Source organism: Trichomycterus rosablanca, chromosome 18, assembly GCF_030014385.1.
Source record: "Trichomycterus rosablanca isolate fTriRos1 chromosome 18, fTriRos1.hap1, whole genome shotgun sequence".
In the NCBI taxonomy this organism is placed as follows: Eukaryota; Metazoa; Chordata; class Actinopteri; order Siluriformes; family Trichomycteridae; genus Trichomycterus; species Trichomycterus rosablanca.
Window position 1 is genome coordinate 20357388 of NC_086005.1, and position 14052 is coordinate 20371439.

General features: G+C 41.0%; 1 protein-coding gene across 1 annotated transcript in view; it reads right to left on the reverse strand.

Annotated features, from left to right (window-relative positions):
• LOC134332931 (3',5'-cyclic-AMP phosphodiesterase 4D-like) overlaps positions 1-14052 on the reverse strand; it is a 214805-nt gene that overhangs the window by 23960 nt on the left and 176793 nt on the right. Inside the window, exons 7-14 of the mRNA XM_063014765.1 lie at positions 10229-10322; positions 8105-8274; positions 6640-6738; positions 6369-6533; positions 6007-6106; positions 4499-4653; positions 4283-4405; positions 1760-1942 (exon numbers count right to left, since the gene is read on the reverse strand). Coding sequence (XP_062870835.1) covers positions 1760-1942; positions 4283-4405; positions 4499-4653; positions 6007-6106; positions 6369-6533; positions 6640-6738; positions 8105-8274; positions 10229-10322 — 1089 coding nt within the window. The remainder of the gene's footprint in view (positions 1-1759; positions 1943-4282; positions 4406-4498; positions 4654-6006; positions 6107-6368; positions 6534-6639; positions 6739-8104; positions 8275-10228; positions 10323-14052) is intronic.

Sequence of the window (14052 nt, forward strand, 5' to 3'; positions counted from 1 at the left end):
TTTAAAGAAACAATTCTCAGACAGTAGTCCTGACCCTAACCCCAATTGAGATGGAATGGAATGCCAACTGCAAGCCAGGCCTTCTAGTCCAACATACACTGATCAGCCATAACATTAAAACCACATCTTTGTTTCAACACTCACTGTCCATTTTATCAGCTCCACTTACCATATAAAAGCACTTTTTAGTTCTACAATTACTGACTGTAGTCCATCTGTTTCTCTACATACTTTTTTAGCCTGCTTTCACCCTGTTCTTCAATGGTCAGGACCCCCACAGGACCACTACAGAGCAGGTATTATTGAGGTGGTAGATCATTCTCAGCACTGCAGTGACACTGACATGGTGGTGGTGTACAAGTGGATCAGACACAGCAGCGCTGATGGAGTTTTTAAATACCGTGTCCACTCACTGTCCACTCTATTAGACACTTCTACCTAGTTGGTCCACCCACGATCGCTCATCTGTTGCTGCTGTTTGAGTTGGTCATCTTCTAGACCAGGGGTCGGCAACCCGCGGCTCCGGAGCCGCATGCGGCTCATTCATCCTTATACTGCGGCTCCGCGTGGCTTGGGAAAATAAATTATAAGTACAGTCGAACTTCGGATCCACATATGTATGTGAGCAGCTATTCTCCACCATGAACAATGTTAAAAACAAACACCGCTCACACCTCACAGACGGCAGCTTACAGTCCTGCGTAAAGATGAAAGTGACTTCGTACAGCCCCGATTTGCAGACGCTGTGCGCAGAGGTTCAGGTCAAGGCTCCGCTACACGCTCCGAAAGCCCAAAGGCGATATAAGGATTAAAGGATTAAAGTTCAGCTTTTTAATTCATTTGAAAGAGACCTTCAACTCGTAAGCGTAAAGGTAAAAAAAACAATATATACAGCGTTATCTTCATTTTAGATGTCAAAAAGTATTTGCGGCTCCCAGTGTTTTCTTTTCCGTGGAAACCGGGTCCAAATGGCTCTTTGGGTGTTAAAGGTTGCCGACCCCTGTTCTAGACCTTCATCAGTGGTCACAGGACACTACCCATGGGGCGCTGTTGGCTGGATATTGGTTGGTGGGCTATTCTCAATCCAGCAAGGACAGTGAGGCGTTTAAAATACTCCATCAGCATTGCTGTGTCTGATCCACTCATACCAGCACAACACACACTAACACACCACCACCATGTCAGTGTCACTGCAGTGCTGAGAATGATCCACCACCCAAGTAATACCTACTCTGTGGTGGTCCTGACCATTGAAGAACAGCATGAAAGGGGGATGACAAAGCATGCAGAGACACAGATGGACTACAGTCAGTAATTGTAGAGCTACAAAGTGCTTCTATGTGGTAAGTGGAGCTGATAAAAAGGACAGTGAGTGTAGAAACAAGGAGGTGGTTTTAATGTTATGGCTGATCAGTGTAAATGGAAACATTCCAATATATTGTAAAATACAACAGTGCACCAGTCTATTGTTTGGCATGTTTTAGGCGGTAGAGGAACACAAGAAAAGAACATGCAAAACTCACAAACAGTGACTTTGGGTGGGGTTTTGACCCCTCACTGCCCCAATGAGTCACTTTATTTGTTTACTAGAACGTAAAGTGAATAGTTTCATTAACATGCAAACTGGTAACCACACCAACCCTACACATGCTCACCTCCTTCCCCTTGTTTAAACTGTGCTATGTGGTTGTGTTGGCATACTGGAGCCAATGGTTACTCTAAGGTGCCTCTTTGGCACTCGGCAGATACCTGCACGTACCTGCGATTTCTCCACAGAGGCATTGTGTTTATCACACATGGGGCTGATCTCCATACCACGCTCCCTCTCTCGGTCACCCTGGCTGAAGAACTCCTCCATGATGCGGTCTGTCCACTGTCTGTACAGCTGCAGTGGTTTGGTTGGGTTACTCAGGTCTGCACAGTGGACCATGTTCTGCAGCACCTGGTATTCACAAAACACACATCATTTCATTTCTCTTATAGAAGACTAGGTCTGTGCATCTTTCACTGGGTCTGTCTGGAAACCTAGTGAGCTACCCTTCTGCCACACTGAATGCTGGGATAACAGAGCTCTCTCATATTTGGCATCACAGTATGAAGCATTTTAAGGCATCTAAGAATCTACATGTAGATTTAGAAGTCTTCTTTTCAGAAGCACGTGTAGGATGATCTATGCTGTCTATAGACAGACCCATTGATTCCTGGACCAGTACTTCTCTTCTAGAGTGACCAGGCAAGTGGACCAATTTATTGCTGATTGGGACGTATACTGCATCACACAAATTGAAACACCACTTGCACAAACACTGAAATGAACAATTATGTTGATTGGGGATAAATCTCCGCCATTAAAGCTTACCTGCTGTGCACTTACCATATAGGAGCACTGTGTAGTTCTACAATTACTGACTGTAGTCCATCTGTTTTTCTGCATGCTTTGTTAGCCCCCTTTCATGCTGTTCTTCAATGGTCAGGACCACCACAGTGCAGGTATTATTTAGGTGGTGGATCATTCTCAGCACTGCAGTGACACTGACAGTGTTGTTGTGTTAGTGTGTGTTGAGCTGGTATGAGTGGATAAGAGACAGCAGCGCTGCTGGAGTTTTTAAATACTGTGTCCACTCACTGTCCACTCTATTAGACACTCCTACCTAGTTGGTCCACCTTGTAGATGTAAAGTCAGAGACGATCGCTCATCTATTGCTGCTGTTTGAGTTGGTCATCTTTTAGACCTTTATCAGTGGTCACAGGGCGCTGCCCACGGGGCGCTGTTGGCTGGATATTTTTGGTTGGTGGACTATTCTCACTCCAGCAGTGACCAACAGCGCTGCTGTGTCTTATCCACTCATACCAGCACAACACACACTAACACACCACCACCATGTCAGTGTCACTGCAGTGCTGAGATTGATCCACCACCCAAATGATACCTACTCTGTGGTGGTCCTAACCATTGAAGAACAGCATGAAAGGGGGCTAACAAAGCATGCAGAGAAACAGATGGACTACAGTCAGTAATTGTAGAACTACAAAGTGCTTCTACATGGCAAGTGGGGTTGATAAAATGGACAGTTAGAAACAGCGAGGTGGTTTTAATGTTATGGCTGATCGGTGTTCATATATGCACGTCCGACATCACACAATAACATGAAGACTTCTTCTAAACCATAAACGTATTTGATTGGTGGAAGGGGTTTAATGCTGTATATACATTTTATTGTATAGACTTGCTGGGTTAAAACCTTTATCTGCTGAAGTGCTAAGTGTAAGTATTAATGTTTAATATCTAAAACAGGGTCAGCATCTAATATACACCGACCAGGCATAACATTATGACAACTGACAGGTGAAGTGAATAACACTGATTATCTCTTCATCACCGCACCTGTTAGTGGGTGGGATATATTAGGCAGCAAGTGAATTGCTGCTTAAGAATTTGAGCGAGTTTGACAAGGGCCAAATTGTGATGGCTAGACGACTGGGTCAGAGCATCTCCAAAACTGCAGCTCTTGTGGGGTGTTCCCGGTCTGCAATGCTCAGTATCTATCAAAAGTTGTCCAAGGAAGGAACAGTGGTAAACCGGTGACAGGGTCATGGGCAGCCAAGGCCAAGACGAGCTACTGTAGCTCAAATTGCTGAAGAAGTTAATGCTGGTTCTGATAGAAAGGTGTCAGAATACACAGTGCATCACAGTTTGTTGCGTATGGGGCTGCATAGGCGCAGACCAGTCAGAGTGCTTATGCTGACCCCTGTCCACCGCCGAATGCGATTTGGGCAATGTTCTGCTTGGAAACCTTGTGTCCTGCAGACCATGTACACCCTTTCATGGAAACGGTATTCCCTGATATTTGTGGCCTCTTTCAGCAGGATGATGCGCCCTGCCACAAAGCAAAAATGCTTCAGGAATGGTTTGAGGAGCACAACAACGAGTTTGAGGTGTTGATTCGGCCTCCAAATTCCCCAGATCTCAATATAATTGAGCATCTGTGGGATGTGCTGGACAAACAAGTTCGATCCATAGACGCCCCACCTCGACACTTAGAAGAGTTAAAGGATGTGCTGCCAACATCTTGGTGCCAGATACCACAGCACGTTTTCAGGGGTCTAGTGGAGTCTGTCTCGACGAGTCAGGGCTGTTTTGGCAGCAAAAGGGGGACCACCACAATATTAGGAAGGTGGTCATAATGTTATGCCTCATCTGTGTAGACTGTTACAGTATCCACGGTCAACTTGTTTTTGTCTGTGCTTAATCTAAATGTCTAGAGATGACTTTTGCTCTTACTTGTATTCTGTCGGAATAGTTATCCAGGAGCAGCACCCCAGAACTGGTCACTTTTTTGGTTTCCACCATCGTCTTCAAGTCAGCCAGTAGGTTCATGTGCTTAGACATGTCAGTGGCTAATACCTGAAGTGTAAACAGAGACAAAAACAATGTTAAAACTATATTTAGAGCAAACGTTCATGGCTTGTGCATCTGCAGAACGTCAGCTACACTTACAATATCGATCACCATTTTCCGCAGGGATTGTCTCTGTTTTTTGGTGAGGTTCTGGAAGATGTCACAGTTTTCTTCCTGGAGCAGCTTAAAGCCCACAGCTAGGTGATGGTTCTCCAGCACTGATGAGTCATTGTACATGAGCGCCAACTCGGAGTCTGCACACACAAACAGGACCTTTTCTGTAAATTCTCATTGCTCTGACGTCATTCAAGAGTAGGTCCTTTATACACTGATCAGCAATAACATTAAAACCACCTCCTTGTTTCTACACTCACTGTCTATTATTGTAGGTATTATTTAAGTGGTGGATGATTCTCAGCACTGCAGTGACACTGACATGGTGGTGTGTTAGTGTGTGTTGTGCTGGTATGAGTGGATCAGACACAGCAGTGCTGCTGGAGTTTTTAAATACCGTGTCCACTCACTGTCCACTCTATTAGACACTCCTACCAAGTTGGTCCACCTTGTAGATGTAAAGTCAGAGACGATCGCTCATCTATTGCTGCTGTTTGAGTTGGTCAACTTCTAGACCTTCATCAGTGGTCACAGGATGCTGTTGGCTGGATATTTTTGGTTTTGTGGACTATTCTCAGTCCAGCAGTGGCAGTGCTGTGTCTTATTCACTCATACCAGCACAGCACACACTAACACACCACCACCACCACCACCACCATGTCAATGTCACTTCAGTGCTGAGAATGATCCACCACCTACATAATACCTACTCTGTAGTGGTCCTGTGGGGATCCTGACCATTGAAGAACAGCATGAAAGGGGGCGAACAAAGCATGCAGAGAATCAAATCGACTACAGTCAGTAATTGTAGAACTACAAAGTGCTCCTATATGCTAAGTGAGGTCGATAAAATGGACAATATGTGTAGAAACAAGGAGGTGGCTTTAATGTTATGGCTGATCGGTGTATATAAAGTATAAAGTACAAGTATCTTACCAGAAATTTACTTTGATAGAAGTAAAAGCCACCTCTTAGAATATTACTAGAGTAAAAGGCTTAAAGTATCTGATGTTTAATGTATCAAAAGTAATTAAGTATTAAAAATGGAAGTACAAATAAATGCTGTTAATAAAAACGCAAGTGGTCAGAATAAAAAAAAAAAAAATGAAGTGTGGTGGAATTTTATGTGTATAATATTTTGTGTACGCATATTATATAATTTTTTGTGTATGTGAGTGGGGGCATCCAGATACTAGTTAAAAGGGCATTTTTTGCCACGACAGAAGATTGTTCTATTAAGCATGTAAACCACCTTAACAGTGGAGCCGATCTTACACCCACCTTCACAACATAAGAATTTACTGAACAAAATAAATTTTCTTCGTTTCCAACTTTCTGAAAATAGGATTTTCTAGCTTTAATTGTGCATTGTGTGATGTGGGAGGATTTGTTTTGTGATGAGTACAGCATTGGAAAAAACTAGATGCCTTCAAGTTTTCTCCTAATGAAACAATGCAAGGTGTCAGAAGTGTTTATAAGACCTAAATACTCACTGGTGTTAATAAGGAACTGGTTTGAGACCCCCGGGTGGTCCACGTCATGAATAGCACTGGCAAAAATGGCAGCGAGAATTTCGAGGTCTGTGAAAACTGCCTGCAAGAGGAGACAAAACGTGCAAAAAGCCCAAATTAGAAGCAAAGTTGTCGTCACGTCTCTAAAAATAGTATCTCGTGCATCGCACTGCCAAGGTCTGATTCTATAATCGGCAGCAGCAAGCAGATGGACCGATAAAACTGAATAAGTGTGAAGTTCTTCCAAACAGTGTGAAATGTAATTTCTTACATGATTGTTTCTATTTTAGAGCGAAGACCAAGAAGAACCTGTGATTTCTGGTGTGATGATGTGGCTGGTTTACCTCTAAAGCGGGTGTGGAAAGCAGCACGTGGGTGGATTGTGTGACGTCAGCAGCATGGATGTTGTTATGATACGCCACGTCTGCATGATAATGGTCTTCTAAGGTCATCAGGTAGGTTATAAAAGTGTCTAATGGAATTTTAAATGTCTTGAGCAAGTCTCTTTCCTGCAAAAGAACAACAGCAGTTTATTAACGCGTATTACTCAACGGCAGCATTAGTTTGTTGACTTCATCGAGTAGAGGTAATGTTGTTTAGCAATGAGGAATTTACCTGTAAAATGGTGTACATTATCACTGTTAATGGTCTGTTCCCAGAAAATTCTGTGATTCTGAAAACATTAAGGCCCCATTTGTTGATGTCTTCCAGTTCCTGCAGTGAAAGTATTTAATTCAGTTTAGTTTTATTTGGACATTAGAGATCCACCTTCTTGTTTCTACACTCACTGTCCGTGTTATCAGCTCCACTTAACACTCACTGTCCGTGTTATCAGCTCCACTTACCATGTAGAAGCACTTTGTAGTTCTACAATTACTGAATGTAGTCCATCTGTTTCTCTGCATGCTTCGTTAGCCCCCTTTCATGCTGTTCTTTAATGGTCAGGATTCCCAAGACCACAACAGAGCAGGTATTATTTGGGTGGTGGATCATTCTCACTATGCAGTGACACTGACATGGTGGTGGTGTGTTAGTGTGTGTTGTGCTGGTATGAGTGGATCAGACACAGCAGCGCTGATGGAGTTTTTAAACACCTCACTGTCACTGCTGGACTGAGAATAGTCCCGGTATTTAGAGAATGGACACGGTATTTAAAAACTCCAGCAGTGCTGCTGTGTCTGATCCACTCATACCAGCACAACACATTTGACATTTTCAGCATTTAGCAGACGGCTTTATCCAAAGCGATTTACAGTACAGTTACAGTATACAGTCTGAGCAACTGAGGGTTAAGGGCCTTGCTCAAGGGCCCAACAGCAGCAACCTAGCAGTGGTGGGGCTTGAACCAGCAACCTATGGATTACTAGTCCTGTGCCTTAACCACTAGACTACAGCTTGCCACCACCATGTCAGCAATACTGAGAATGATCCATCACCTAAATAATACCTGCTCTATGGTGGTCCTGTGGGGGTCCTGACCATTGAAGAACAGCTTGAAAGGGGGGTAACAAAGCATGCAGAGAAACAGATGGACTACACTCAGTAATTGTTGAACTACAAAGTGCTTCTATATAAGTCATTAAGCTTTGTATAGTCTTAACATTCTGGATACTCCTATTGTTCCAGAGGTCAATCATGACCCACCTTCTCTTATCCACTAACATAAAGCAGATTAATTAAATTTTAAACCCTGAATCTATTTTGCATAAAGAAACTTTCTGCTGTTAATCACAAACAGTTGGCTTTACTCAAGGAAATTCTAATATATTATCAAATGCTGAAACTAACTACACATCTTTGGGTTAAGAGGCTGCTCTCTTGCAAGGCAGTGCTTCAATCCATTAGCTCTTCACATCCATCATCAGTTTCTGATCTTATAAATGCTTTCCTGAATAAATCTAAGTCGATGAATAATCAACATTTAGGTTACATGACACAAAAGTGCCCTTCTCACAAGGTCAGCCTCAGTCTTTGCAACAGATCAGGATTTAATTAAGGCGATTGAAGGCCAATCTCTGGTTGAAGAGGTATGAGTGATTAAAGTATCTCTCCAAAATAAATGAACCCTCAGTGGTCTCACCTTGGCTAAGGAGTCCTCTGTATCCGTCTTGACTCCAAAGCGTGGGATATTGGAGTTGGTGAGGCTTGTACTGTACATTAGCTTCTTCACACCACTTATTTGCGACATGGGCTTTTTCTTCTTCTCTTTCTCCTTCTGAGGCGAGGGCATCTCCACGTCATGCTGCTTGTCTGCAAGAGAACAGTGCAATCAGTATAGCATTAAACCAGAGATGTTCACAAGTCACAAAATACGAGTCCGAGTCAAGTCACGAGTCTTTAGGCTAGAGTCCGAGTCAAGTCACGAGTCAATATAATCTACACAAAACATATATGTAAGTTCAGATAAAAAACAACAGATTAGCGACTGTATTTTGATGTTTTACTCAGTGCCTTTACTTTCCTAGTCATTGTGCAAATGAATGTGATTTCCGTAGCAAGAAGGTACAAGTTAAAAGCTTAAACTGATACGTTTTGTTTTGTTTTCATTGCAAAACAAAAGCGCTCGATAAATCACAGCACAGCGGCCAAAATCCAAAACACAGCAAAAAAAAAAATCCATAACCACTAGGGATGTAACGATACACTCTACCCACGATACGATGCGATCACGATACTGGGTTCACGATAATATTTTTCCCGATTTTTTTTTTTTTTTTACTGAAATTGAAGACAAATGATGACGACGTTTCCTTTTATCATTTCTCTTAAAAAAAGAAAATAAAATACTTTGTGATTATCTTTTATTTCTGAGGTAGGCACAAACTATGCAAAACAATTTTGAATTAAGCCCAATTTGGCTGAAAACCCCCGAATTTGGCAACCAGGCGTATGGCGCCAGTGACGTCATCAAGGCGAGCTGTATAGCGCCAGGCCCTCTGCTGTTTAAAGTGAATATCGATTCACTTTACATGTGAATCGTTACATTCCTAATAACCACTGCTTACCTTAGCTAATGTTCTTCCAGATGCTATTAAATGTATAACCGTGTGTTGTCCCATTTGAAATATAATCTGTTATTTTGTAAATGTGCATATAATTTAAAACCTCCAAACTTTTCCCGGTTGTGAAGTAAAACACTAACTCGTTAGAAAGCCAATCAAGCGTTTCATCGACACATCGTCTGTGTGACGCAAACTGAATAAATGCAAATAACAGCACTTCTTACTAAAAATGAAAATCAGACTGAGTGGTTCAGAAAGCGGTCCTTTCAGCCATTAGCGCCAATTCTGTAGGAGCGTTCCATTCACCCCAGTTGTTCCTGTGAAGTGCACTATGTAGGGTATTCCACCATTTGAAGTGAGATTCCAATCCAAAGTAGGGAGTAGGGAGCGAGGCTTCATCACTACTCTGGTTGCTGGCTGGAACATTTACCCATTGCATGCGTTGTGGGTTAAAACGGCTGGAGTGTTATTAGAAAGTAGAAAATGACACGATCAGAATGATGTCGGATCATATATATATATATATATATATATATATATATATATATATATATATATATATATATATATATATATATATATATATATATATATATATATATATATATATATATATATATATATATATATATATATATATATATATATATATATATATATATATATATATATATATATATATATATATATATATATATATATATATATATATATATATATATATATATATATATATATATATATATATATATATATATATATATATATATATATATATATATATATATATATATATATATATATATATATATATATAATTGTCACACGTAACTAATGTTAACACATGCGGCTAACTTGTGTTGTCCACAAGTCATTTTTTGCGAGTCATGAGTCAAGTCCGAGTCGAGTCTGAAGTCGCTGTGTGTGTCACAGACTCGAGTCCCCATCTCTGCATTAAACCTGCTCCCTACAATAGGTTTATGCTATAATGAGGCCTGTAAAGTTTTATTAGTTCTGATTACTCATTTCAACTCCTCTGTCTGACAGTCTTTCTCTGTTTTATTCTAATAGTCCTGGTAAATTGCAGACAGGTTGTATTAGTGTGAGGACATATCTACCAAGGACATAACAAAGCACTTGTGTAGATCATTGTTGGAAAGGCCATGTGTTAAATCCTGAAAGTTAAAATCAAAGTGAATTACCTAAAAAAGTGTTGGAGATGTACTCGGAGACCTGGTTTCCAGATCGGCTCATCTCAGACAGGTGTGTGAGCTCTCTGTTTAGCATCCTCTTGAACTAAAGCACACAAATCAGAGATATGGTGAGGGAAACATTCAAAATGCAAAATTACAGTAAGAAACATCAAGAAAATGGTTTGTTAGGATGTCATCTTTGTCACTTCTGGTAATATTATTCTTGCTGTGATCTATATTTTAAGTATCACGTTTTATTTTATTAATTAGTTATAAGTAACAGCTTATTTCTAATCAGACACCCACACTGTGTTCAATCCTTATCAGGGACATGTGATCCACCTAATGTTAAGGCTTGAACCAAGGACAGTGGAGATGTGCAGCACTAAAACTACCCGACTCAATAATACATAAAATTAGGATCTTCACTACAGGTCATTCAGTTTCTTTTCACCTTCCAAAAACTAACCAGTAGGTGAATTGATTGTGCTTAGATGTCAGTGATTAAACTAATCTGAGTGATGTCCTGCGTTGACTTTTCACCCTGTCTGGACCCACTGTAACCCTAATCAGAAGCAATGTATTTCACATACAGTATACACCGAGCAGCCATAACATTAAAACCACCTCCTTGTTTCTACACTCACTGTCCATTTATCAGCTCCACTTACCATATAGGAGCACTTTGTAGTTCTACAATTACTGACTGTAGTCCATCTGTTTCTCTACATGCTTTGTTAGCCTCCTTTAACCCTGTTCTTCAATGGTCAGGACCCCCAGAGGACCACTACAGAGCAGGTATTATTTGGGTGGTGGATCATTCTCAGCACTGCATTGACACTGACATGGTGGTGGTGTGTTAGTGTGTGTAGGGCTGGGTGATTTTGCCCAAAAAAAAAATCTCGATTATTTTAAAATTATAACCGATTGTCGATTACGATTTCGATTTTTTTTGTTCTTGTATAATGCAATTGAAATAAGACTCAGATTACTTTTTTTTGCATTGTAAATTAAAATGACTGCAGAAGTGCAAAAATAGTACCACCACCACCTATAATTATCCTTTTAAGGATCTAAAAATTTATAACAATAACGATCACAATGATTAAAAACAAAATGGAAATCTGAATTATCTATATGCTTTATAAGAATAGCTCACAAACAACTCTTTTTTTTTTAAATAATGTGCAGCAAAACCTTACATTAGGAAAAGGACTAAAAAAAAGTTCTTTACAGGTTTCTTAAAAGAAACACGAGTCTGTGCTGTGCTGTTTCCACCACTGAGCGAGTCTGTATCAGTATCTATACTGGGGGAGGGGGGGTGAAGTAATCACTCAGCTCAGCTTTGATTTTGTCCTCTTGTGATTGGGGGGTGGATGGAGGGGGCACGTTCTGCTTCTAACTATATAGACTACAACTCCCATGTTTCCACGGACCGTCACATGTCCCCGGTCAGCCAATCCGCGCCGGAGTTTTGATTCAGTTCAGCGGTTTTCGATTCAGTGAATCTTAATTAAACTCTTCTGTTTGTGTCTCGTTTTACCGATCGTGTTTACGCTCCTTATTTCTGAATCTAACCGTTACCGTGTATAACACTTGTTGTCTTCCGTTTACTGTTTTAGTTTATCCTCTGGTTTTGGACTCTGACCTGGTTTTGTACACTTTTTGCCTTTTTATATTAAACTTTCCCTGATTTATATTCCGCGAGCGTCTGGTCAGTTTCTGCCTCGTGTCATGTTGGTATTTTAGTAAAAATATAAAGTATGTAAACAATCGCGATTGTCACATTCTAACATCGGGTGAAAACGTTCATTCTGATTAACCGAATTAATCGTGAAAATCGCCCAGCCCTAAGTGTGTGTTGTGCTGGTATGAGTGGATAAGACACAGCAGCCCTGATGGAGTTTTTAAACACCTCACTGTCACTGCTGGACTGAAAATAGTCCACTAACCAAAAACATCCAGCCAACAGCACCCCATGGGCAGCGTCCTGTGACCACTGATGAAGGTCTAGAAGATGACCAACTTGAACAGCAGCAATAGATGAGCGATCGTCTCTGACTTTACATCTTCAAGGTGGACCAACTAAATTGGAGTGTCTGATAGAGGGGACAGTAAGTGAACATGGTATTTAAAAACTCCAGCAGCGCTGCTGTGCTCAGAATGATCCACCACCTAAATAATACCTACTCTGTGGTGGTCCTGTGGGGGGCTAACAAAGCATGCAGAGAAACAGATGGACTACAGACAGTAATTGTAGAACTACCAAGTGCTCCTATATGGTAAGTGGAGCTGATAAAGTGGACAGTAAGTGTAGAAACAAGGAGGTGGTTTTAATGTTATGGCTGATTCATGTATGTATCCCATTAAAATCTTGACTAATGTAATAATCCCGTTTACTGTTTATGTAATAATACAAACTCCACAAAGAGCAAAACCAAAGATTAGAATTGAACCCAGGTCTCTGAAGCTGCGCAGCACAAAGATTACCTGCCATGCCATGCTTTTTCTTTTGTATTCGTTGTATATGATGGATAAATGCCAGTCTACGTAGCCCAGTTATTTTTGGGCCAACTATGGTTACATCGATACTAGACCAAACAAAATTCTATCCATTTCATATAGCCCGTAATCATATTCGATCATGTGACATCACTTAAACAGTGATTGAACAATTCATTATTTAAACCGCATCAAACAGCTCATCAGCTTCGGCCAATTTCCCACCCCGGCAACAACACAAGGTACAACATCTTTCATTCTTCAACATCCTAATTCAGAACTCCTCACAGCTCCATGTAAAACAGGAAACAGCAGCATGCCATACCTTTATATAGCCCAAAGAGACAGAGCGTAAGTAATTAGCTTCAGGCATCTTTGCAAGCAGCCGTGTTACTTCTGAAAGATGAAAATTTCCCCGTCTAACCATGAATCAGCTTTCGGTCCGTATCTCGGGACAGAAAGGATGGCCGGTAAAAAGATGTTGGCTGACTCGAGATGCTGACGGAGAGCAGGTTAATGATGAGAGCAGTAATCTGTGCCTGTGTCATGATAAAAATGGCAGGAGAGTGAGGACGGTGTGCTTGTGGGGGGGGGGGGGGGGAGCATCAGTCCTGTCGACACCTTCCAAATAAGGGACTGTGTTCATATTGGATGCAGCCAGCCAGCCAATCAGTGCTGATTACAGTAGGAGGAGAGAGAATGGAGTGGACAAAGCCGCTGTTGGAGTGGGGGTGCACAGGCCTGTTCATTTCTAAACCACCTCATAACTCATAATAAATGCATCCACAGAAACCCTCCTCCCATATTAGGCATAAATATATGTAGCTATAAACAGGTCCATTGCTCCCATATAATTGTCATGCTTGTAAAAGATGGATAATATATTGGGGGACATTTTTAAAAATAAATAGCTTTAAACGTTAATGCCACCCTTTACCCTCTTATAAGTAAAATGTAATTTAAGAATGTTCTTATATACAGTATAACTATCCATCCATCTACTGATTAGCCATAACATTAAAATCACCTTCTTGTTTCCATATAGAAGCACTTTGTAGTTCCACAATTACTGACTGTAGTCCATCTGTTTCTCTGCATGCTTTGTTAGCCCCCTTTCATGCTGTTCTTCAATAGTCAGGACCACCACAGAGTAGGTATTATTTGGGTGGTGGATCATTCTCAGCACTGCAGTGACACTGACATGGTGGTGGTGTGTTAGTGTGTGTTGTGCTGGTATGAGTGGATAAGACACAGCAGCGCTGCTGGAGTTTTAAACACCTCACTGTCACTGCTGGACTGAGAATAGTCCACCAACCAAAAATATCCATCCA